The 26,277-nt window shown below is 29.4% G+C and overlaps 1 protein-coding gene across 1 annotated transcript in view; it reads right to left on the bottom strand.

The window, feature by feature from the left end:
* LOC111627587 (octopamine receptor beta-2R-like) overlaps positions 1–24,817 on the bottom strand; it is a 139,830-nt gene extending 115,013 nt beyond the window's left edge. Inside the window, exon 1 of the mRNA XM_023371180.1 lies at positions 23,369–24,817. Coding sequence (XP_023226948.1) covers positions 23,394–24,659 — 1,266 coding nt within the window. The 5' untranslated portion in view covers positions 24,660–24,817 and the 3' untranslated portion in view covers positions 23,369–23,393. The remainder of the gene's footprint in view (positions 1–23,368) is intronic.
* Positions 24,818–26,277: the final 1,460 nt, after the last annotated feature.

The raw sequence follows: 26,277 nt of genomic DNA, 5'->3' as shown, positions 1-26,277 counted from the left end.
ATTGAATTTATGAAAGAAATGAAAGTGTATGAAATCAAACAGAAATGCATCGAGTAACGAAATTTTATCTTTATTTTTGTTTTTTACTAATATAATCTTACACAAGTTCATTTCCTTTATAAATTAATTCAAAGCATTATTTAGTAATTTACTACTAAGTAAATAATTATGTCATTTAATAAGATACATTAATGTTAAACTTGCTCTCCTTAACATCCCAACGATACATATATATATTTGTATGTATTAATTAAGATGTTTATTGCTTGATTATTTATACAAATACCGAATTAAATGTAATAAAAATCGATCCTTTGCATAATATTAATTTTAATTCCTTTAATTTTAATATATTATTTAACCTCAAATACATTATAATTCCTTTAAAATCCTTACAGATTATCGTAAAAGTTATAGAATTTAATTTATTTATTGTAAGCAAAATGTTGAAACTAATGAAAATAGGAAGTTTCAATTAGTTTCTTTTTGATGATTATTTCGATAGAAGCATATAATTATGACTCTGTATTATAGATAAACACTATCGCTGTGCTTTAAATTAATGTAACTTCATATTTGATGGCTTTATTAATAATGTACATAAATATAAAATCTAGAAATATTCATTCAGATTGATAGAGATGAACCGAAATAAAAATATGCTCGGTTTGTTTCAAGAATATTGATCTTTATTCCATTCTGATTTCAATTTTCTGCTATTTATATTCTCTGTTTCGGTCTGATTATTTTCTCTGAATAAACTCACTTTCTACGAATTACAGAAGAAACACTTCTGTTTATTATGCAAAATAGAAAAAAAAAGCTACAAACATGAAAACTTTCTTTCATCACAACAACCTTTCTTTCAATATAAGTGGCCCATTTTCTATCATTTATTATATATTTTAAGATTAACTAAGTAAAATTATCATAGATACGCTCATGGGTATTCACAGAAAATTTTACAGGGGAGAGGTAAAGTTTGGAAACACGTAATTACAATGCATTGTTATTTAATTATTTAATTTTTGGGGGGTTTTCACAAGTAGATTATAGACTATAGTAAGTGGCACGTTATCCTATGGGCAAAAGAGAACAATTTACTGGAATCCCCATCAACAGGAGCGATAAAACCAATCTTTTATAAGAAAAAATTCCATTGAAGAAAAATGTCTACAGTTAACACCGTACGTGGGACCCCCTAATTCAAATTTGCTTGGAACCCAAGAAGCTATAACGCGCCACTAAATACAGACAGTATTGCATTCTATAATATACAATGGTCGAAGGTGTAAAGTTTACGTATCTCAATCACTTTACTTTGTGAAATTTTTTACTAGGCACAGGGAAGAAAGTGGCCCATTTGGCCCCCTGTGACCTCCATTTCTCAGTTATATACTTTATCTACAGTCATTCTTGAAGATAATACATACAATAATCTTTATTATACCCCCTTTTTTAATGCTTAAAAGATAACTTAAAAGTAAGTTAACTGGGATACATTTTAAAGAAATAGATCTCGGGCAACTGATTTCTGAGCCACTTTGTACAATACACTGCAGAGGATTCATACATACACTTATAGGAATTATTAAAATCAATTTATCTTCTTGCAACTTCTAAGATACATTACGTTTAGTTACACTTTATTATGATAAATATCGATTTTACTGATAATGATTATTATTATTTTTCATAGGCAAAAATTCAATTACAAATTTTCCATCCTAATAACCTTTCGTATAAATTTTTGTAAATGATTTATTAGTTTTACATCGAACTAATCTTTCAGGTTAATTGATACACTATTCTAACAGTTAGTTAATTAATAATTTTCTCCATTAGTATTTTAATAAATTGTACAGAATCCTAATAATAAATTGTGTAGGCCATACGTCGACTCATCAACACATCAAATTAATATTTGATGCGTACTGTACACAAGGCTGTTGTATATCTCAATTTAAATCAGACAAATACTATTTTTGCTTAAATAAGTAAGGGAAAAGTAGAAAAATATAATGCTATGTATTTAATAAGTTAAGTTTTGTGCTCTTTTCATTCAAATTTAACACCAGATTTTACGTTCAAGTAAGCATCAACCGAAAAATCTTGTCAACTTGACACAACTTGGTATACCATGATTAATGATAATTACCATTTTTTAGTAATTCACATTAAAGTTTAATAGCATAAATTACAACAGGTTTAATTTCAAAGTTGAAAAAAAAAACAATTCAGCAAAGAGTTGCTTAACTTTCCCGGCAATTGGAGACTCCATCTGTTATGATATTTTATTTTAATAACTTTTTATATTTTTAAATATTATAAAATGGTAAAAATGCTTAATTTTGAGGGTAGGGATTGATTTTATAAAAAATTGAAAACGATAATAACGAGTAAAATCGTCATTAAGTCCATTCCCATTCGAGATATGACACGACGTATCACCCGCTTTATCTCGCCACCCCCTCGACCTTTAACTACCAAAATTTAACAGTATCAACCCCCCCTAATGTACAAACCTTTCTGAAAAATTTCAGAAGTTTTCGACAGAAAGCACATGAGTTATTAAGCTTTAATTAAACAGTGCCCCTCCTACACACACACACACACACACACACACCAGTATTCATACATACAGAAAAAACACTTGAATTTTTTAGCATTTCTAGACGTTTCAAGGTCCTCCGAGTCCAAAAAAGGTAAAAAGTATTTTTTGGGAGAGGGTCATTTCTTCACCGATGGCCATACTTTCTCACACTTATACATTGTCTTTTGCCTTTGTATGTGCCTTTGTAAGTGTAATAACGAAGGCATTAATTAATATTAAATAAAATAATCAGTTTTAAATTAAAGAATTTCAAATAATTCCTTCGTTTTTAATTATAAATTATATATATATATTTTTTTAAATTTGTAATTAAAAAAAACGAAGTGCGCTCCTTGTGTATAGCGTTATACAAATGCCTATTGGCTACATATTAAAGAATTAGATCTGGTTGCTGCTGCTGTATTGTATAACTGGTCGATACGTAGCACATTTATATCTATATAAATGGTTCGTCTAATTTTGATTTATGTACGGCATTATCTCAATGCCTTTTAGCGGTATTTAATCGAACGTTACCTCCAAATTAATGTAAATAAATCTAATTTTAATTATATTATCGTGCTTTAATTATAATAAATGAATTCAAGTAATAGGATGTCTTTTGTTATCGATAATTCTTTCTTTATAATTAATTTCGTTGTTCTATTTTCTATCACTTTTACTACCCGGGTATTATGTATAACAGAGGAAAAGTATGGCAATCGGTCAAAAAAAAAAAAAAGATTAAACCCCAAGATTTTTATATTTTGGACTAGGAAAACGTTCATAATGCAAAAAAATTTGGAGTTTTTTCCCCTAAATCTATGCTTGTTATGTGAAGGCACGAATTTATTCACCCAATTTAAAGCTTAATAACTCCCGTGCCCTTTGTCCAAAATTTATGAAATTTTGCAGGGTGGTTTATATATTAGAGACATTAATGCTTGTAAATTTTGGTGGTTAAAGGTCAACGGAGTTGGGAGATAAACAGGATAATATGTCGTGTCATATCTCGAGTGAGGAAGTACAGTACTTAATAAAGATTTTACTGGTTATTAGCAGTTACAGTTTTTTTTTTTATAAAACACATCTCTGCCCTCAAAATTAAGTTTTTTTTAATAAAGTTTTTAATAAAATCTCGTAACAGATGGCGCCACAAACAATTTTAACTTTTTTTATTTGCATTTTTAAAAACATTTATTTCGTTTAAATATCAAAACCCAAGCTCGATTTTGTTATAGAAAACTTCTAAATATTATTTTATTTTATTGTTGTTCTTTCTTCAGTTTCGTTGTATTATATTCTTCTACAGTTGTAAAGATTTGCAAAGTAATAAATACTTACGATTGTATTTAGTTCTGAAGTATCATGATTTAAAAATTCAAGGAATAATAACTATAATAATAATAATGATTTAGAGTAAAATTGAGAATATAATAACCTTGTTATATCCTCCATTGATTCTTGATTTCAATACACGAATTTGATAATTTTAGTAATTAAATCTGTAAATTATATGTTTAAAGACAAAACTATGTAAATGAAGCTTTATAATTTATAATTTTATTCCATCGATTATCATTGTTGTTGAACACCTATGCATTCCTACTGTCGTTTTATCTATAGAACTGAGTTAGATAGATGAAAATCGAGACCAGATACATAGAAATCTTCTTTTTAAATTAAAATACAATTAGATTCGTAGCCCAGTAATTGCTCGTTATTATTATCCTTTATTAAACATTTCTATCCCTTAAAACATTTAACACTTGGAGACAAATTGGCACTTTAAACACACGAGGAGTTCATTTGTTAAGTATGTTTATTTGTTTAAAATTTTCTCATAAGTGTTGATACTAAGAGAAACAATTTTGAAATTATTAATTGCAACACCATTGATCAATTCGACACACCAATATACTCTTCGCTAGTGTATTAGTTGGTAAATTATTATCAATAGAAATCACGCTACTCTCCCTTCTACTAAATTCCTCACTTAAGTCTATTTGCAAAACACTTCACTCCACACTGTTTTGCTTTCACTCCCGATATCTTGACTGAATTTTCCTGACATTATGGCGATTATGTTAACGTATAAAACTTTCAAATGTCTTCGTGTGTAAATCGATTATATACGATAACTCACAGTAAATATAATTACTTTCTCCGGTTCTGTTATACGTAACAAGAGAAAAGTATAGCGATCGGTCAAAAAATGACCCCCGAATTTTTTACATTTTTTGACTCGGGGGACCTTTAAACGTCGAGAAATGCAAAAAAAAAAAAATTTTAAGTGTTTTTTTTCCCTGTATGTATGGACGTTACTGTGTGTGTGAGGTGAGCACGGTTTTGTTCACCCTGTTTGAAGTTTAATAACTCCTGTGTTTTCTATCGAAAATTTCTGAAATTTTGCAGGACGGTTTATATATTATGGGGGTTAATGCTATTAAATTTTGGTGGTTAAAGGTCGAACGGGTGGGGAGATAAAGAGGATCGCGTGTATATCAAGTAGGGTCAGAATTAATGACGATTTTACTCGTTATTACCATTCAAAATTTTTAATAAAACTCATCCGACCCTCAAAATAAAGCGTTTTTTGCCATTTTATAATAATTAAAAAATATAAAGTTTTTAATAATAAAATATCGTAACAGATGGCACCACACGCGCAGTTTTAAATATGGCCGGGAAAGTTACACAACTCTTTGCTGGATTTTTTTTTTTTTTTTTTAATTTAACAGCCCTTTAATTGACTTTAAGTAAAATTTATTATTATCTATTATAGATTTTCCTGTTTTCTATATCTTCCTCTTTTCTTTTTTAAAAAACTTTATGGAAAAAGTTGAGAAATGATTAATAGAAAAATTTTTTGGATATCTCTTTAGATTGGAGAATAATCTATAAATCATGTAGGAAACTTCTCTCCTGGCTCTCTCTCTCTCTCTCTAACACACAGCCATAACTTTCATCGTACGCTTAACAAAGTCCCATAATTTATTTATGATGTAAGTACTTCCACGTGTCTGGCTCTCTCTCTCTCTCTCTCTCCTATAAGCACAGATGTAGACCTATCAATATAATTTTTTCCTCTTTTTCTTCTAAATATTTAAAATGTATCAGCTTTTGAAAACCTTCCACTGAATTATCAAGATGCCGTATCCACTTGGTCATCATTCAAATTACGACATAATACACTTGAATAAAACTAAATGCAATCGTAAAACAGTAAACTTTTTGATGAAATTCGAGTAGGGAAATTGTAGAAAAAGTATTTAAATTATGCGGTATTTATAGGGTGGCCTAAAAGTCAGTCGACTGTTGTTTTATTCGAATACTTCGATATTATAAAAATTTTGTTCCTAGTGGAAGCAGATCTGTAGATTCCTGTTGTCCATTTGTCGGTCCGTTTGTCTGTCCTTCCTTAATCTCTAGAACGGAGTTAGTTAAATGAAAATCGAGAGCAGATATGGAAAGGTCATAAGTGGCAGGACCCGATTAACTGTACACGAGCCCGATTTGAACCGGAAATGAATCAAATTCTTTTCTATGATGGAGTTCATCCATCCTTTCATAGAAGGCTTTCTATTTAGTTCATCTCTTTCGTGCGGATTATAGTCGATGTGTCTATCTTTATTATACTATTAATTACTCAAGTTTTTGGGTGTTTTCATAAGTAGATTATAGAATACAGTATGGCATCAAAGTGCCCCACGGTCGAGGGTGTAAGGTAACGTATCTCAATCACTGTTACGATTATACTCGTAATTTATGGAATTAAACTCGATCCTGGGGAGGCAATTATCCTGTTTTGTCCGTCTGTGGAATCCCATGGGTGTAACGTATATAAAACTCTACTATAGTAGAGTGTTCCTTTATAAAAGAAGCTACCTTTACAACACAAGCTATGCCACAGCTAAAAATTTATGCTATAAACTATGACGTATTCGTAACATAGCGTGAGATTTATTTGCTATGTAGTTACGTATCTAAATTATAGAATAAATTTACATGTTTTCGTTACTTTTTCAAATCAATTTATTTTAAAATTAAATTCGAAACGACTAATTTATCTTAAATATGGTAAAAGTGTCGTTGAAGTGTATTTACATATTAATTTATCATAAAAGAGACATTTTAAACGTAACTTCTGTGGATTTTATGTAACATTTCTTGCGATTAAAAATTAATAATTTGGGAGTATTTTCGTCTCCTTCTTTCTTAGAAATGTCTCATTTATATTCCACGTTCAACATTTACTATAAAGAGAATAAAAAACCACTCGCTTCTAAAAGAAATTATTATAATACTGACGTTAAAAAATGATAAACGAACAGATTAAGTAACTCCTTTAGCAAAATTTAATACAAGAAAGTCATTAAAATCTCATGCAATCTTTGATAAATATAACATTTGAATTGTATCGAATTTTTCTCTTGATCATTATCGATAAGAATTTATTTATAATAATAATAAACTGTAATAACGAGTAAAATTTAAGTTCGATTCTATACGAGATATGACACTTGACCCCATCTATCTCCTCACTCCGTCGACCTTTAACCACCAAAATTTAGTAGCATTAATAACTATCATAAACGAACCTCCCTGCAAAATTTCAGAAATTTTGGATAAAAAGTACAGTAGTTATTTAGCTTTAAAGTGGATAAATAAAATCACGACAATTACACACACACACAGAAAGATTCATACATATAGAGTATCATCATAGTGATAGATCACGTTTCATTATAATTAAATTTACAAAATTAACTAAATTATCTGGAAATTTTTACGTAATTAACTGAAAATTCTAGTATGAAATTATGAACAGTGAATACTTTACATCCACATTTCCATTTCCACCCTGTATATTTAGCTTATTTCCTATCCAGGACCATTTTAAGCACTGTTAGGGCCACCTGCTCAACTTCATTACAGGAATTATACAGATGTAAAGCAAAATTGTTAGTAAACAAGAATAGATATAGGCCTACAATAAAACCTATCTAAAACGGAACCTGAATAAACCGAAAACCTGCTTAAACAATAATAATAATTCTTCGAAACGAAACGATTTCCTATCTTAAAAAAAACCCTCTCAAAACGGAAACTTGCAAAAGAATACGAAATATTTCGCTTTAGGTAGGTTCTACTGTATAAATTCTAAACAAATATAAAAAAAATTCTTGAAATTAGTTTTATTTTCTCATTTTTATATATATATAAAGTTTGTATTAGTTTTATTCTCTTGTAACAAGACTGGAAAACAACACCCTAATTTACTTCTTAGCTTGATTGAGAGTGATTGAGTGAGCAAGAATATAGGAGGAATTATCCATCTTGTCCGTTTTTTACAGTTTAAAACAATTATACATCTAAACAATCTTATATATAAATCTTACTTGTCAGAGGATCGCTTGTAGTAGTAGTTTTTGATTTATCTTAAGTCTTTATACCTTAATACTAATGAATTTTATTCTTTTTTTTAAATTAAAAATTATTTATATTTCAGGTTATTTTTAGGATATTTTTAAATGTGTAAAAGTTGGCTTCGTCGCAGCAGTGGCAGCAGAGTAATGAATAGGAGTGTACTTAAAAATAGGTGAAGAAGATAAAAATGGTGTTGTAACGTAGTAAATAAAATAACAATTTACTAAATTAGCTTAGGAAAAAGTGAGTTGAAACTATTTATGATTTATTTATTTTCTTGGATTTAAATCTAATGTATTGAATGAAATTATTGCTAATTACTTTACAATAGAAAAAGTATGACAATCGGTGAAAAAAAAAATGACCCCCAAAATGTTTACATTTTTTGGACTCGAGGGACCTTGAAACGTCGATAAATAAAATAAAATAAAAAGATTTCGAGTTTCTTCCGTTTGTATGGATATTAGTGTACATATGTATGTGTGTGGGAGGGCCACGACTTTGTTTATCCACTTTGAAACTTAATAACTCCTGTANAAAAAAAAAAAAAAAACTTAAATTATAAAAAATATTTAATTTCGACTCCTTAAAAACTCCATTAACTCCTTAATGTTGACTCCTTGAAATTTTATAAAGCATTTTAAATAATTATAAAAGTGTTTAATTTAGTATGGAAACAATAATGAATATTTTAAAAAGAAGCGATTGATTATGAAAAAATTAATTACTTTAATAATAATAAACGTTATAAAAATTCACATTTAATCTTTTAATTTCAAGAATACAATTAACTTTATGGAAATGATAATTATTTTCTTGCTTATTAATTCTTAATTAACATCTTCGCTTTCATTTTTATTAAAAATTTAAATGCTTTCAAGAGCAGTAACAATTAAAAAAAAAAAAAGGTAAAACGAAGGAGAATATTTTAATTTTTACTTAAAAAAAACAATTTAAATTTAAAAGAAAAATAATACTTAAAGACAATTAATTAATCTTGTTAATAATCTGAATGAACACAGTAATAAATATTAAAAAAATCGAATTATTATCCTTTTCCTTAATTTTTAATTTAAAAAACATTTTAAATAGCCGAAAAAATTAATGTTTTGCATCCTAAACAATTGAATTATTCCTTAATTTTTGATATTTTCAGACTAGAAATCATTTTAAATGATCGAAATAGATAATTTCTGACAACTTAGAAAAGAGTCCTTTGACTCCTGATGGCTTCAAAAAAAAACGTATTAAATGGTCAAATAATTTAATTTCTGATTCCTTAAAGAGTCCTTTAACTAAATTTTAACACATGAAAATATCAGAATGTATTTTAAATGGTTAAAAAAAAAAATACAATGCTTTTGCTCTTCAAACTGCACAACGACACGATTTTACTCTTAAATATTTAGGATAAAAATCGAATTAAATTAATTCCCGTTTGGTAAATTATAAAACGACGTTTTAAATTGTATATTAACTTAAGAAAAATCTTTTTGCAAGAATCTTCTACCAGGCATCGAATGTTTTCAGAATTAATTTAAAGCGAAGTAGACGAAATGGGAACGTAAGAGGAGAGAGAGAGAGAGGGGGAGATTATGGATTATAAATAAGAATTTTAATAATTCGTAATATAATGGATAGACAAACTCCAAGCATTTTTCGAAAAATAAAAAAAAAAATGTTAAAAATTCATTACTTATTGACGTATAATCTCGTGAACTAGTAGAAAGCGTGACTGCTGCAATGCTGACATTGTTGATCAATATTCGGGGGTTTAGAATTTTCTCGTGTTTATTACTTTAAAAAATAATAATTTACTTGGTTTAAAAATTGCAAAATTTAAAAATAAAATTTACTATTTAATTTTTATTTATTTCTCTAAAGATATATCTGAAGTAGCGAATGAACAATTAGAACTGAGAGGGGAGAGAGAGAGAGAGAGAGAGACCTTGAGATGAAAGATGTCAAGGTTAGAAATTTTTATCTCTAGTCGGAAATGAAGATAACTAATGCATAAAACACGAATGAATATACTCTATTACGTTAGTCATATTGGAGATTTATGTGAGCCCTGTGTTATGTTTAGCTGTAATTTTTGCTTTACTTTTTTATTGCACGCTATTGTTATTAATGTTTCCAATATGTTAAAGGTTGGAAGTTGAATTCTGTTATCTACACTTTATTAATAAAATGAAATATAATTAATATACAGTATATATATATGTGTGTGTAGGCCCTATCTCGAGACTAGTGCATTTATAGAGGCCTCAAAACATTGTTACTATCCAGGTTAATTGATAAAGCCTTATCAATTAGCCTGTATTACGTAAATTATCGTATGGTTAATATAAAAGTTCTGTAGGTTCAAGGCCTGACGTTTATGAGGACTTCAAAATATTTGTTCTGTTGCTCGTCTTGTGTATTAAGGTGACAAACCTTTACTTTTTAAAATTTATTATTTTTAACATGTGATTATTTTATTTTATTTTTTAATAAATTACTTATTTGAGTTTCCCTGTACATATGTATACAGCTTTAATGCTTAACCATTTATTCTATGGGGAAGAAAAGACAGTATTATGAAAGGACTGTGTGAGTTATCGATTGTCAAAGTCGTTGCATTCCTGTGGAATGCAATAATGAAATATTTTCTTTAGTTGGAAGGAAAATAAGTTCTATAATCAACAGAGAAAACTCTATAATAATCGATTAGAATATTAAAACTTTTTAAAAATTTCATTCGGATATAATCATGGTTTGATTTGGATTTCGAGATTTAAATTCAATTATATTATTTGTTTAATTAGTAGCCTTGCGTCAACACATAAATCTATACTGTATAATAATAACCATGTGTCATATACATCTCATTTAATGCAAATTTTCGAATGATAGATGCTTATGTAAAGAAATTTTCTAGTAGATTATCAGATTATTCATTAGATATGCCTATAACATTGAGGAAAATTCGGTAATAATTTAACATACTCGAGTTGTTAAGATTATCTTAAATATATGCATGTCTCAATACAATGTATACACACTTTAATTGTTAATAACTTCTAGCTTTATATTATTTAAACTAAAAAATTATTAAATTAAAAGTAATAAAATAAAGATAGAAGTTATTATCAATCAAAATGTATGTACTGTACATTTTTGGGACACTGTATACACAGTTTAGCCCAGTTTCTATCGTAAAAACTAAGTTACTGACTTATTCGAATACTTTATTACTCAAAAATTTGCAAAATTGATGAATTTCTTGCAAAAATACAAGTTACTAACTTATGGGCCTCTCTCTCTCTCTCTCTCTCTCTCTCTCGCTACCTCTTGCTACCTCTCTCTCTTGCACTTCCTTCTTCTATCTCCCTCTCTTTCCTCTCTCGCTACCTCTCTCTCTTGCTCTTCATTCTTCTCTCCACCTCCCTCTCCCCTACCTCTCTCCTTCCCCTTCTCTCTTCCTCTCTCTCTCTCTGCCTCTTTCACTCTCGCTCCCCATCTTCTGCTCCTCTCTCTCTCGACTATAGGTTTATTTAAATATCCATTTAGTCTACCACATATAGATTAATAAAAGTATTTATAACTTAGCTACATACGTTTATATACATATATCTACTACATAATACAGAAATATGTACAGTACATTATATTACTTTCATTCCAAGATTCAATTACTTACAATTTCAAGCAACGAAACCGAGATTTGTTCAACAAATAGTATTTGGCTTGGTGTAGGAACCACAACTTTCTATAATGTACTGAATAGATTAATCACTAAACTACCCAACTCATACTTATTCAGTTAAGTGGTACATATAACAAAAATAAAATAAAATAAAAAAATATGATGAATGTATACCACTAGCTATCTGTAGAATATGTTAGAGAAAGGTCACGGGTTCGATTTTAGCTTCTCCTGTCTAATTTCTATAATTTATATTTCAGTTATTACTTGTCTGTTAATCTTCACTTCCATTTAACTTGTCATTTTCGTAATTTATTTAATAATTTATATTAATTAATGTCCGAATTTAACTACACAATACACGAAATATTATTTAAAATATACGTATAAGTTTTTATCTTTAAACAGTAAAACCTGTCTAAAACGGAAACTTGTCAAACCGGTAAAAAATTCTTCCGGTTTACATAGGTTTTACTGTATTATAAATAAAAAAATAAATTAAAGGACAGTTATTAATGAAAATAATTCTTAGTTTAAGAATGCATTAAATCTAATTCAGTCAAAATAAGTTTCATAAATAATGCTTTTATGTAAAATTAAGTAAACATTTTAAAGTAATAGATTTATACAGATTTAAATATGCATTACAAATTATTTTAAATAGTTTTAAATGAGTTTAACCTCGTATATAAAGTTGTAAATTCCTATTTTTCTTTTATTTATAAAATACTAAAGATAAATCTTACGTCCCCTAAAGCAGTGGCGAGCAAACTATTTATATTTGTGACCCCTATTTTAGAAATTCTATGCCATTCCTAAAACTTTTTAACTGATAATAAAATGATAAACCGTAAACATACGTTATATTATGTATACTATAAGTAAACTGCATTAATATAACTATCAATAAAAACATCAAAAACTTCAAACATGGTCAACAAAGGGTCAATAATGATTAAAAATACTTAGCAAATGTAAGAACAGCTACAAACCATAAATTAAATATGCGATAATCGCCGAAATACCTTCAAAATTAGACCTATCGGCGATTTTTCGCTAAATCTGGCAACTCTGTGTACTAAACAGAACACGAGATGCTGTCTCCGCGCCCAAATTCCGATTAAGTAAACATTAAGCACTTACTATTAGTAGCCCACTTGTGGAATTTTAGATTTCGTAACACATTTCCTAGAGAATTATTGAATTTTTAAAAATTAAAACAGAAATATGAAAGTGATGCCAACTCCACATAATAAATTTTTAAAATAATATTTAGAGCTGTGGTTTTTTTTTCGGTATTGCGACTCGAGTCTCGTATATCCCCCCTTTACAATACAGTAGAACCTCGATTATCCGGACCTCTATTATCCGGATTTTCGATTATCCGGATTGTTCAATATAAACAAAAATTTTACGAATTTGATGATTTGCACTTGGCGAATTACGACACTGTTTATGTACGTGATGGAATGCATAACATTTTTTGTTTCAACAACGTCTCACCCGGCACAGTGGTCGTAAACTCTTGAATGTATTTTGCGTCATAATAAAAATATAACTTGACATACGTATTTATAAATACTGTAATTTATACTCAAATTACATCATTTCTATAACCAAGGGCGGCGTAAGGCATGGGCGACGTGGGCCACCGCCTATGCCTCGCGGTCCGAAGGGCCTCGCGCCTCGAAGGTTTATGCATTACTTAAAAGCCGTGAACGCAACGAAAAATTTTACTCGTCATAAGAAGATAAATAGTTTGTCAAATTTTTATTCATAAAAATGCAGTTTCAACTGCTTTTTATTTTATAAAATCCGTCTTTTTGAGCCGCCAGAGGGCCTTTTAAACAATAGCTAGTCTGTTAGCGCTGGTCAGTAGTAGTCCAAATTCAATAAAACATTTGTTTCTTGAAAATTTGATCACGATTTAAATACAGTATTTACTTTTAATATTACCGATATGTCATCGAAAAGAAAACGTGTTGTATTATCATTAAAAGACAAATTAAAGTATTTGTTTCAATTATCCGGATTTTTTCTTATCCGGACTACCTTCATCCCCAATTAGTCCGGATAATCGAGGTTTTACTGTATTTATAAATCGATTTTAATAAAGTTTTAATACTTGAAATATTACATTTCAATAAATGACTTAGAGACACATTAGGATATAAAGAAGGGCGTGTGACGTTTCAATACATGAAACGTCACACGCTCCTCTTTATAGCCTAATGTGTCTATAAGCCAGTTCAAAATTTGATTATTTTTCCTTCTACGATAATCATTTTAAGTAAATTTAAACTTAATTTTTGCTTTTGCAGCCATTTATGAATACAAAACAAATATGAATACGCCTTATACAATAGGCAAGAAAGACATCTGCTAAGGGGTTTCTCAGTTTTTAGGGAACACGGATAAATTTCAGTTAATTTTCTGCTTCTACCTTATACTGCTGATAATGGTAGATATATTTGCACCTTAGGAAACGATTAGAGATATTTTATTTCTTATTATTTATCATTTTTTTTTTATTTTTACAATAAATAAAGTTGTTGTTAATCAAGTCATGCGTTGGTTCATGGTTTTCCTAGAAGGAGAAATAAAGAAAGATGGTGATTTATTGTTTATCTTTATGTTTATCTATTGTTGTTTTAACTGAGATAAACAAAGCTGCGACTATTTCAAATTAAAACTAACCTTAATAAAAAATAATTAAACGCAATTAAGCGTAGGCTTATGTGATGGAATTGATCCCCAAAATTAATTTTGTCTGAACAGTTCGTGATCCATAATACGCCACTCTATGATAAGAAAAGAAACAATATTAAAAACATTGGTGGTCCTCTGCGATATAAATAAGACGTAAATGATTAAAATCTCTATGAAACGGATTGGTGAAATGAAATCAACGTAATAATATCTCTAAGCAATATAATTAAAGGTCTTTTTTTTTTGCTTTATATCTTAATTAAATCGCATAGAACAGTCTACATTCGTAACATTTTAATTAATTTATTTATAATTTTGCATATGCTCTTTATCCTGTTTTAATTTTTCTCAAATTAACAATGATTAAAAATTAACTTAATAAATTAATCATAAATTAACTATTATATGACAGAGGAAAATTATGGCGATCGATCAAAAAATTATTTTACATTTTTTGAATTCAGGGGATCTTAAAACATTGAAAAATGCAATAAAGTTGGGGACTTTTCTCTGTATGTATGTGGGTGGGAGCACGCTTTCTTTTTGCCCAGTTTGAAGCTTAATAATTCCTGTTCCTTTCGTCGAAAATTTCTGAAATTTTGCAATGAGATTTGTGTATTCGGGGAAAATATTCCTAGAAATTTTCAAGAAAATCACACCATTGGTTCGGGAGATATGGCCCCATCCCCTTAATACCTCCTCGACAAATCTGAAGATTTAAAGATAATAGTAACAATTATTAGAAATAAAAACGAATAAAGAATGCCTGAAAAGTTTGTCATATATATATTTTTTTCCTTAGTAAATTAGTAAATAACCATCCAAAAAAAAAACTAAATAATTTCCGTCTATCTAAAACCAATCAACACCAAGTAAATACACTCCTTTAGTTTCACAGTTAGATAAACTTTATACTAAATATTGATATATTTATATAATTGGGTCAAATTTAAGCTGACGTTAATTACTAGGCAGATTTTCAAATTGTTACTGAATGGGCAATCCAATTAGCAACGTGTTTCACATAAAGCAATATTAGTCATTACCGTGTTTACTGCCTACGTTCCATTCATTTATTACCGATAAAGCAAATAATGATCATTAATAATTATTATTCAAAATCTAGTTTATATAACTGTAGTAAGTTTAACGGATAATTATTATTTATTTTATGTATTGCAATTTTTATTCGACTGTATAAAAAAAAAATGCTTGCAAAGATCCCATTCCTCCTGTAATCCCTATTGGAATTAAACACTTTTATATAAAAATAACCGTGTATTTTTTCCTATATATGAAGGTGTCCATTTATATGAAATTACATAATATATTTATGTATATGTGAATAAAAATTATCTACGTTTTTATATAAATCTTTAGAGTGCATTTTGAAGAGGAAACGAGAATTCTCTGCATTTCTCTATTGATAATCTACGATAAAATACGTTTTATTATATATTAGAACGTAGTAAAATGAGATTAAATTAAAGAAAGAACAGATTTTCTATTGTTAAAATCACAATGTACTGCTTAGACAATTTAAATTTTTTTTATTTAGAATGTTTTTTGGATCATTTCACCTATATTCTTACAGTCTATTCAATCCCCCACACACATAAGCACACAAACACACATAAGCACTGTACAAAGCTTACAAATATTTGACGTACAATACAAACTGTAGAACACACGTAACCATAGAAAAGCTCGATTGACTCAATGGTATTGTTAAGATATCTGTGTTTATTATAGTATGGAGTTCGAATCTCATATTAAATCTAGGCACTTTTAATACGACTTTACTTCTACACTTGTCGTTAATTATGGTATTTCCAAGTATTTTCTATAACTCTCTTATAGGACAATGATAAAAATCTTCACCTCAGACTTGAGGTTAAGATTTTTGCCATTGTACCATAAGAGAGTTAGAAAGAATATTATTGGATACACAACATGGTACAAAGTTTCCGAACCCAGTTCCAAGTACAGATGTTTTTAATGGCATTTGATTACAATATCTACCAATAATTATAGGATTGTTGAAGTGTTAAAGTGCTTCATTTTTACAATAATTCTGAAGCTTCACAAGGCCAAGGATGGAAACTTTGCAATTTCCTCCATCAGAGAGTTAGAGTTAGAAGAGAGTTAGAAATGCGTAATTCTACCAGTGGCACGTTATCCTATGGATAAAAAGGGTAATTGTCTGGAGCCCCCCACCAATAGGGGGTCCTAAACTCATTACTATATTAAGTATACGAAATTTTAATTTGGCACCATATCTGAATACCCTAGATTCTCCCCAAAAAATTCCCCCGAAGAAAAATGTCTGAAGTCAACGCTACAGTACGTGGGGCCTCTTAATTTAAATTTGCCTGGCGACCACGATGCTATAACGTGCCACTCGAACACTATCAAACACAATATATTACAAACATTTTTAAACATTTAGTATTTTTAATGCAAACTAAAGGAGAAAATTATCATATAATTCAATATCAGATTACTCAACAATTAACATATATATATATATATATATATATATATTACATTTTAATACATATAACTTAATGAAATTAACTAAAACACTTAAGAACATGTATATTTAAGTATACAGTTTCACATCCACAAAGTTTACAACACACGAGAAATTTTTTTGGCCCCCTTTTCGGAGGAAGTACACAACACTTAATGGTGGTACCAAGTACTACAAGTAATTACTTTATACACACGTATACATTTATAACATATACACATACAAAAAACAAAAATAAAAAAAAGAAATATTTTCTCCTCATAAATCAAAAAATTTTCCTTTTAGTTTTATTTTCCTGTTTTGTCTTTTAATCATTAAAACCTTGAAATAAAATGACCTTTTGTCAATGTAAAATCGCATTCATACCAACATAAAACACATAAATATTGTATTTTAACAATTATATTTTCCACATTCGAACACAATTAAAATTCTAAACGTTATTTTAAAAAATTAAGCACATTAAATCTTATTTTAAATGTAGTTACGTCGTTTACTTGTTTTCTTACGTCACACCTGATAATAATTACGTTGGTTATACGTACGGAAATGGTGTGTTAATCATTTGTTACTCTTGCATGAAATCATATAAACACCGTGACACATAAATGGGAAAGTAACTTGGACCACCACAACATATAACACAGAATTTTTTTTTTTTTTGGACAGTCTTTATTGTACTGTCTTGTATATACTTTTATCACAACACAAACACATAATTTTATGGTGTATTAAACACTAATTGAACAACAATAAAGACATTAACAATATGCAATCATATTTAGAAATCACTCCTTTCAGTCCTGAGGGAGAGGGGGATAGTCTTTTTTAAAAAGATAAAATATTCAACCTGTTTAGAAGTGTATACAGTAACACCTGTCCTATAAGACAGAAACCTGCCTAAAACGGAAAAATTCGTCGAAACGTAGCGATTTTCTGTGTTAAAATTTTTATTTAATAAACCTGTTTAAAACGGAAACCGGAAAAAAATATTCGGTAACGTATGAGTCCGGTTTACACAGGTTTTTACTAAAATTTTCTTTGTTATCTCTTCAATTTATCAATTAAAAATTACATACAAATTTATGTGGATTACGTCTATGATTTTTTATTAATAAATGCTTTAAAATGCATTTAATAATACCCGCAATTAAAAGTTTTAAATGTAAATTTATACAGTTTTTACTTGATTTTATGAATTAATGAATTCCTGTCTTCATTAACATAACCTGTAATCACTTTATATAAAAATATAAATAGTCTAGAATTAAAAGTAAAGTGATTTCAAGGAAATTATTGCATATACAAATATAATCACAGGAATCGAAAGGTGGCAGATAACATTAACACACACAACACACGTTATGAATGAAGTCACCTTTCAACACACACACAAATTAACTCGAGTTAAATCACTTTTAAAAATAACGTTTTAATCATTAACACACACTAACATATAACATAAAACATTAACATATAATACAAACACATACCCATATTATATTATAAAATATATACAGTAAAACCTGTACGAAACGGAACCTGCCTAAACGGTAAAAATCTTTATAACAGAATAATTTTCTATATTAAAAAAAAACGGTTTACACAGGTTACGTAGCATGACATTGAACTATTTTTTTATATATATATATCTAATACAAATAAGTAATTTGAACAATGAACAGTGTTTTATCATTGAAAAATGCTTCAGATTACGTACAAAATTTATCTATAATTATCAATAACACGTATTTTTTTTTCCTGTATAACACACGTAAGTCGTGATTCTCGACTAAATCAGTAAGTCAACGTGACTGTGTAACTGTACAGGTTTATTTATAACACGCAAAACATACCGACTGGGCAACTTATCCAAACAAATCACTATTTAGTTTCTATAACAATTTTAAATTACCTTAATTTTTGGGTTAATTATATACAAAAATAATACAAAAAAAAAAAAATTTTTGAGGTGTTAGTTTACAAGGAAAGAGAAGAAAGTTGGGGGGTGGGTCACGCGATTTTCCAAATAATAATCACGTGATATCGATTATCAAATGGCGGTGCGATCAGTAAGAAGGTCATCTTTCCTACCCTCATTTATCACTTAACGTGTAGTATTTTAATCCGCTAAACACTTTAAAATCCTATTAGATAATGTTACTTACGTATTTAATTAATTATAATTATTATTATTATATATTTTTTAATTGAATTTAAGTCGGGGAAGGTCGTAGTGTGATTCTACCGACGAATTTTCGAGACACATACACCAGCTACAGTCTGTCTGACGGTGATGCCAAGTATCTCTTGGTTATGTCAGGTAATTAGATAGTGGATTTTTCTTTTTTTTTTTTTTTTAATGCGTTATTATCATTTGTTGTTGCATAATTTACGTTTAATAGGAGTTAAACGCGATTATTATTTAGTGTAATAATATTTATCCTTTTATGCTTATTTGCATGTCAATGAGTGATGTTTGTAGTGAAAGGATGGCATTAATTAGATTTAATTGTTGCAGAATGCTGGATTGTTGTGAGCTGTGTCACGTCTCCGAGTGTTTGAAATAAGGTAAAAACCTGTGTAAGCCGGAATGGCACGACATAGAATGTTTCTTAAGTGTTACCGTTTTAAACGTGTATGTGTGTGTGTTTTTTAAGACGGTTCGTTCCGAAGAATTTGTACCGGTTTAGGCAGGTTCTGGTTCCGTTCTGGACAGGTTTTACTGTATATATATATATATACAGTATTATGCTAAAATTAATTTTTTAATTTAAAAAAGTAAGGAATGATGTCGCGTGAGCGCTGTAAAAACCTGTCCAATACGGAACCTGAATAAAACGGAAACCTGCATAGACGGAAAAAATTCTTTTAAACGGAGCGATTTTTCGGTATTAAAAAAAAGAAAAGACCTGTCCAAAACGGAAACCGGAAAAAATATTCGGTACCGTCCGGTTTACACAGGTTTTTTTTTAATGTTAAAACTCAATAAATTATAATTGTAAAGGATAAAAAGAAAGTCAATTACATAAAATTCAATATAAAACTTACACTTATATACAATGTACTGTACAGTACAGTTAATAAAAAATAAATCGCGAGTAATATTACACCTACTTATAATTTTTATTTTTTATTTTTTACGGGCAAAAGTACGTTTTGAAAATTAAAAAAAATTATAATTTAAATATATTATATAACGTTCCATTTAAATCTACAAATAAATAAATAAATAAAAATAAAAAAATAGCCTGACAGAAGGATAATTAATTCACCTAACCTTTCGCTATTTATAAAATATTTATAAACGTATTTTCTATTGTTTTTATACACGGTATACTTTATTATTTTCTAAATCGATTACGGTAAAACCTATCCAAAACGGAACCTGCCTAAACGGTAAAAATTCTTCGAAACTGAGCAATTTCCTGTGTTTAAGAACAGAAAAATCTGTTAAACCCGTAAAAAAAAAATTCTGTACTGGTATATTTGATTCCGGTTTACACAGGTTTTATTGTTTTCTGTAAGGCTTTATGGTTTAAGCAGGTTTTATTCTTTTCTGTAAGGCTTTACGGTTTAAGCAGATATATTATTTTCTGTAAGGCTTTACGGTTTAAGCAGGTTTTATTGTTTTCTGTAAGGCTTTACGGTTTACACAGGTTTACTGGTTTCTGTAAGGTTTTACTTTACGGTTTACACAGGTTTACTGGTTTCTGTAAGGTTTTACTTTACGGTTTACACAGGTTCACTGGTTTCTGTAAGGTTTTACTTTACGGTTTACACGAGTTTTAGTGTACGGTTTTACTTACAATTTTACTGTACAATTTACGGTTTATACAGGTTTACGTACAAAAAAAATACAAGTAAACACAGTTTTTCTATTATACCCTATCACATTTAAACGTTATCTAATGATACTTTAGCTAACATCTCACTACTCTGTACAAGTATTTTTCTCTAAAATACGTTTAAGATGGCAATTATCTCTTCAGATTTAAGTTCATATTACACATCACTAATGACTTGAATATGTCATGTTCTTAGCAGTGACATGATCGACATTCGATACCCCCATAAAAACTTACGCCCTCTGTGGAGAGCACTGAAAATTACTATTATTATTACTGTATTATTAATTTTTTTTTTCTTTTACACCTCCTCAAATATGTCTTCCCTTATTCACTCGCTTATACTTTATATTTACAGTAAAACCTGTGTAAGCCGGGATATTTAAGTTACCTTTTTATACGGGTTCCGTTTCGGACAGGTTTTATTGCAGGCCTACTTAAGTAAAGCCGTGTTTTATGGTATACCATTCCAGTCGAAAATCCTCTATATAGCGTGGGTATTGTCTACAAACTAATACAGTAAAACTTGTCAAAGACGGAAACATGACTATTTATAAATTTTGTTTATTAAAAGAAAATTATTTTATAAACAAAATAATTAAATTTATGTTAATTTGATCTGTACACTTAATTCATATTTATATACAGTAAAACCTGTGTAAACCGGTAATACCGGTTTGCCAGGTTTCCGTTTTTATTTAGGTTCCGTTTGGGACAGGTTTTACTGCATTATTATTATTTTTTTTATTTTTATTCTATTTTGAAGGGAACACATCCAAAATAATGTAATAAACACAACGTGGGTGGGCCATTTAGTAACATATACAAGTTATTTATATATGAGATAATTTCTCAACAAATTTCGTTAAGTTTATTTAAAACAGTAATAAAAAAAACCTGTTTAAAATGGAAACCTTCCTAAACAGGAAAATTGAGAAAGGAGCGCTTTTCTGTTAAAAAAAAGACCTGTACAAAACGGACATCCGCCAAACCGGTACCATGCTGTTCCGGTTTACACAGGTTTTACTGTATTTATTTATTTGTAAAGTATTAATGAAAGAAAGATTATTAAAAAAATTGTTTATTTTTAAATATTTTCCTATAAAAAGTATTATTAAATTGTTTTTACCTTTCTTTCTTTCCTTTTTTCCTTCTCAAAATATATTTAAATTGACATTTTAGTAAAAATTTAATTTTCGTAAAGAGTTTTTGTTTCATTACAAATGCTTTTTTTTTGTAATTTAAAAAATAAATAAATAAAATAAATTTTTAATATTTAAATGTAAAATTTATTTTCATTTTATTTGACGTATTTGCTCGAAACTTAAACAATTTATTCATTTTTTTTATAATAGAAAACAATAATAATAATTATTATAGTAAAACCTGTCTAAAAAAGAAAAAGAAATCTTCAAAACGGATCGATTTTTCTACGTTAAAAACCTGTTTAAAGCGGAAACTTTTCAAACTGTTACCGTGCCATTCCGGTTTATACAGGTTTAGCATCGATTATGACTTTTTTAAAAGAAAAAGTAATTTTATTTATATTATATAAATATGTCATATAAACTATTATTTTATTTATAGCCATTTTTATATGTCCGTATAAATATTAAAAATAAGAAAATATATATTTTAGGAGATTTGTATTATTTTTTAAAGTAAAAACAACAAAAATTTGACGTGTGATAGTGAAAAAAAAAGTATATTTTTTTTGCAAGAGAATATAAAAGTGAAAATATATAAAAAATAAATAAGATATTTATATTATTTTAAGAAATAAATATAAGTAAATTTGAGAAGATAATACAGTAAAACCTGTGTAAACTGGAATCGCTCGGTAACGAATACAGTAAAACCTGTCCGGAACCTGCTTTAGCGAAAAAAAATTCATATAAACAGAGCGATTTTCTATGGTAAAAAGAAAAAAAAAACTGTTTAAAACGAAAACCTGTCAAACTGGCAAAAATATAAGTTACTATAAGATTCCGCCTTACACAGGTTTTATCGTATTTATGGTATTTTATCCGTTCCGAATACTTTTTTAACAGTTTAAGCACGTTTCCGTCTTATTCGGGTTCTGTTTTTGACAGGTTTTTACTTTATACAAGTCAATATTAAAACACCTAAAACACCAGAAAACGATAGTAAACGTAAGTAAATTGTGGACAAATAAAAGAAAATTAATTTATTTTATTTTATTTTACTCTTAAAAATAAAAATAATTTTTAAACGGTGAATAACTTTGTCGATAGATTTATCGTTTGGATTTGAAGAGAGATTTATATCCCTAAGATTTACTTGGCGTTTAAATCAAAATCCTTGTATATCTCCCGAGAATATCTCATCCATGTCAACTAGTTCGGTATACAAGCGATTTTTTTAGTATTTCCTAGGCGTTTGGGATGGGAACAGCGTGCTTATTTACTAAACAAAACAAGGCCACCCCACCAGCAATACCTTCATAACTAAGAGCAAGACGATAGAATAATTAATGTGTACGAATTTCTATAGAGCTTCACTAGCGATGAGTAGACATAAATAATATAAAATATGTGGGTACTCACCATTATCGAGGGAAGGAACCACAGATCATTCGCGTACGTACTTATTTTCAACGAGTCCTATGTCCTGATTTGATCTATACGTACAGTTAAAATGGATGATATGATTATTCCTGTGTTTCTTGTGAAACTTCATGCAACAACAACAGATAGCATTCTGTATAGTCTCCTTGAAAGCCTCACGGAAATCACGGTTGAAATAAGCATAAATAATAGGATTAAGAGAAGAATTAAAATATCCTATCCAGAATACCATCTCCACTACTAAATCTGGGCATTCGCAGGCACTACCGCACATGGTAGTAGAGACGTACCATAAGAAAAATGGTAACCAGCATAGTATAAAAGCACCCATGATTATGCCGAGTGTCTTAGCCGCTTTATGCTCCCTTCTCATTTTGTTTATGGTCCTCTTAGTGGGTGTAGACTGGCCACTTTCGGGATCCTCCCCGTGCGAATTTCTATGAGGTGGGGCGTGTACGTTCGGTAATGCACCGTGATCGGTACTGTTCCTGGCACAGTTATGCATCATACCACCGGGTCCCATCTGTGTCTTGTATATCAATTTCTCCTGTCTGGTAGCTTCTTGGTATATCTTCCAGTATGTGAAGAGCATAATGAAGCACGGAATCCAGAACGATACGCTAGACGATATTATACAATAAGGTTTATTAACTATAAATCGACACTCGTCGGAATTAGTGCTTTGACGTATTATCTCCTCGTCCGTTGTATAAAATCCGAGAAAGATGGGTATGAACGAGATGAGACCGGAAGATACCCAAACGCAGGCTAACATAATGGCCACCGTCTTTCCGGTAATTTTCGTGGGGTATTCGAGGGGTTTGATAATAGCATAGTAGCGATCGACGCTAATGCAACATAGGTGCATAATTGATGCGGTGGAAAAGAGGACGTCACACGAATTCCAGAAATCACAAACGGTCTGATTAAAAACCCATCTGTCGGCTATTGTCATGCTGGCATTAAATGTCATAGCGAAAAGTGCCACTAGTATGTCAGCAAACGCTAGGGATACGATGAAGTAATTAGTAGTGATGCGAAGTTTATGATGCCTGAAAACACTGACGATCACTAACATATTACCCAAGACGGCCGTTAACATAATGGTGCACATGACAAACGATTTAAGCACTTTCGGTATACTCTTCCAACTGTCTTCGACGTCGTTGACCGTACTCGAAACGTTCTCCGTGTTCATCGTCCAATTTTGAGATTCCACTGAAGTTTCGTTCGTGTAAACATAGTCCGGTACCGAAGTCGATTCCGTCATTTCTCTGACGTCATCTGAAAAAAAGTAACACAAGTTAACTCGACAACGTTGACGAACACCAGTGCGAACGTAACGGCAGCGTAGGCGACAACATCATGCTCCGTCGAGTCGTGTGTTGTAGCAAATACCACCTCGCAGCTCGGTTTGCGGTCTACGGTACTCGATACTCGATGCCATTGGGTGAATGTGCTGCGCGCGCATCGCTTTGTCGCCGTCCAATGGCAGTGCTAGGAGGCGCTATTATCTTTTTTTTTTTAATTCTTCTTTCCGTTTTATTTTTACGCCGACAGGAGGCGGTCTTGTGCGACCGATGAAATAAAAATCGGAAATGAAATAAAGCGCTCCTTCCGGTTTGACGTGTAAAAAAGAATCTTTCTGTGACGTCACCGATCTTATTATACTTGTCTGTGTTGAAATATTTTTAGTCGATTTGCTCTTATCAAAGGCTTTTATTTATATATTTATTTATGTTTTCTTTTTCGTATTTTTTTTTATCTGTTTTTCTAATTTATTTGTTCTTTCCCCTCTGTAATTTTTGTTGTTACTTCTTAACGATTTTTGTGGCTTTATTTGTAATTATACTTTGTGCTCCATCCTCTTATTCTGTGTTTTATTTTTTAAATTAATTAATTCTTTGTAGTCTTACGCCATTTTTTTTCTACACTTTTTTTTAGTTTTATTCGCTAATCTGTTATATAAGTTATACAATTTACTAAATTGTCTTAGCGTTTTTTTTTCTTTTGGAATATTTTTAATAATTTTACTTATTTTTCTAATTTTTTTTACACAAAATTATATTAATTACATAAATTTAGTACTTATTTACTAGTGTTTTCCTTCCGTTCACTAACTTTGAGTCATTTTTAATTGATTGCGGTAAAACCGGCATAAACAGTAAAAATTCATAGGAACGAAGTGATTTTTCTATGTTAAAAATACCCTGTTTAACACGGAAACCTGCCCAAACGTTAAAAGTCTTTCGAAACGGAGCGATTTTATGTGTTAAAAAAACCCTATTTAATACGGAAACCTGCCTAAACGTTAAAAATCCTTTGAAACGGAGCGATTTTTTACATTAAAAATACCCTGTTTAACACGGAAACCTGCCTAAACGTTAAAAATCCTTCGAAACGGAGCTATTTTCTACATTAAAAATACCCTGTTTAACACGGAAACCTGCCTAAACGTTAAAAATCCTTCGAAACGGAGCGATTTTATGCATTAAAAATACCCTGTTTAACACGGAAACCTGCCTAAATGTTAAAAATCCTTCGAAACGAAGCGATTTTCTCTATTAAAAACCTGTTTTAAACGTAAATTTGTAAAAAAAAAAAAATATTCGGTACTGTACGATTCCGGTTTATAAACAGGTTTTACTGTATTTTTTTTTTTTTACTTTAATTTAATCTTTATTTACTTCTTTTAATTACATAAGAATAATTAAGGAATTAATTTTCATTCTTCTAAACGTTACGTGAATAAAGTTTACAGCATTACAATAAATATCATTAATACAAATTACATTTTAATATATATATATAAACGTAAATATTATTTAATTTATGTTTATCATTTATATACTTTCTCTTTATTTTTAATCACACTGAGCGTTATACAA

The sequence above is a fragment of the Centruroides sculpturatus genome, unplaced genomic scaffold (genome assembly GCF_000671375.1).
Source record: "Centruroides sculpturatus isolate CEXI.00-Female unplaced genomic scaffold, Cexi_2.0 scaffold491, whole genome shotgun sequence".
Classification (NCBI taxonomy): Eukaryota; Metazoa; Arthropoda; class Arachnida; order Scorpiones; family Buthidae; genus Centruroides; species Centruroides sculpturatus.
The sequence above is the reverse complement of the archived record's forward strand: the minus strand, read 5'-3'. Positions and strand labels throughout refer to the sequence as shown.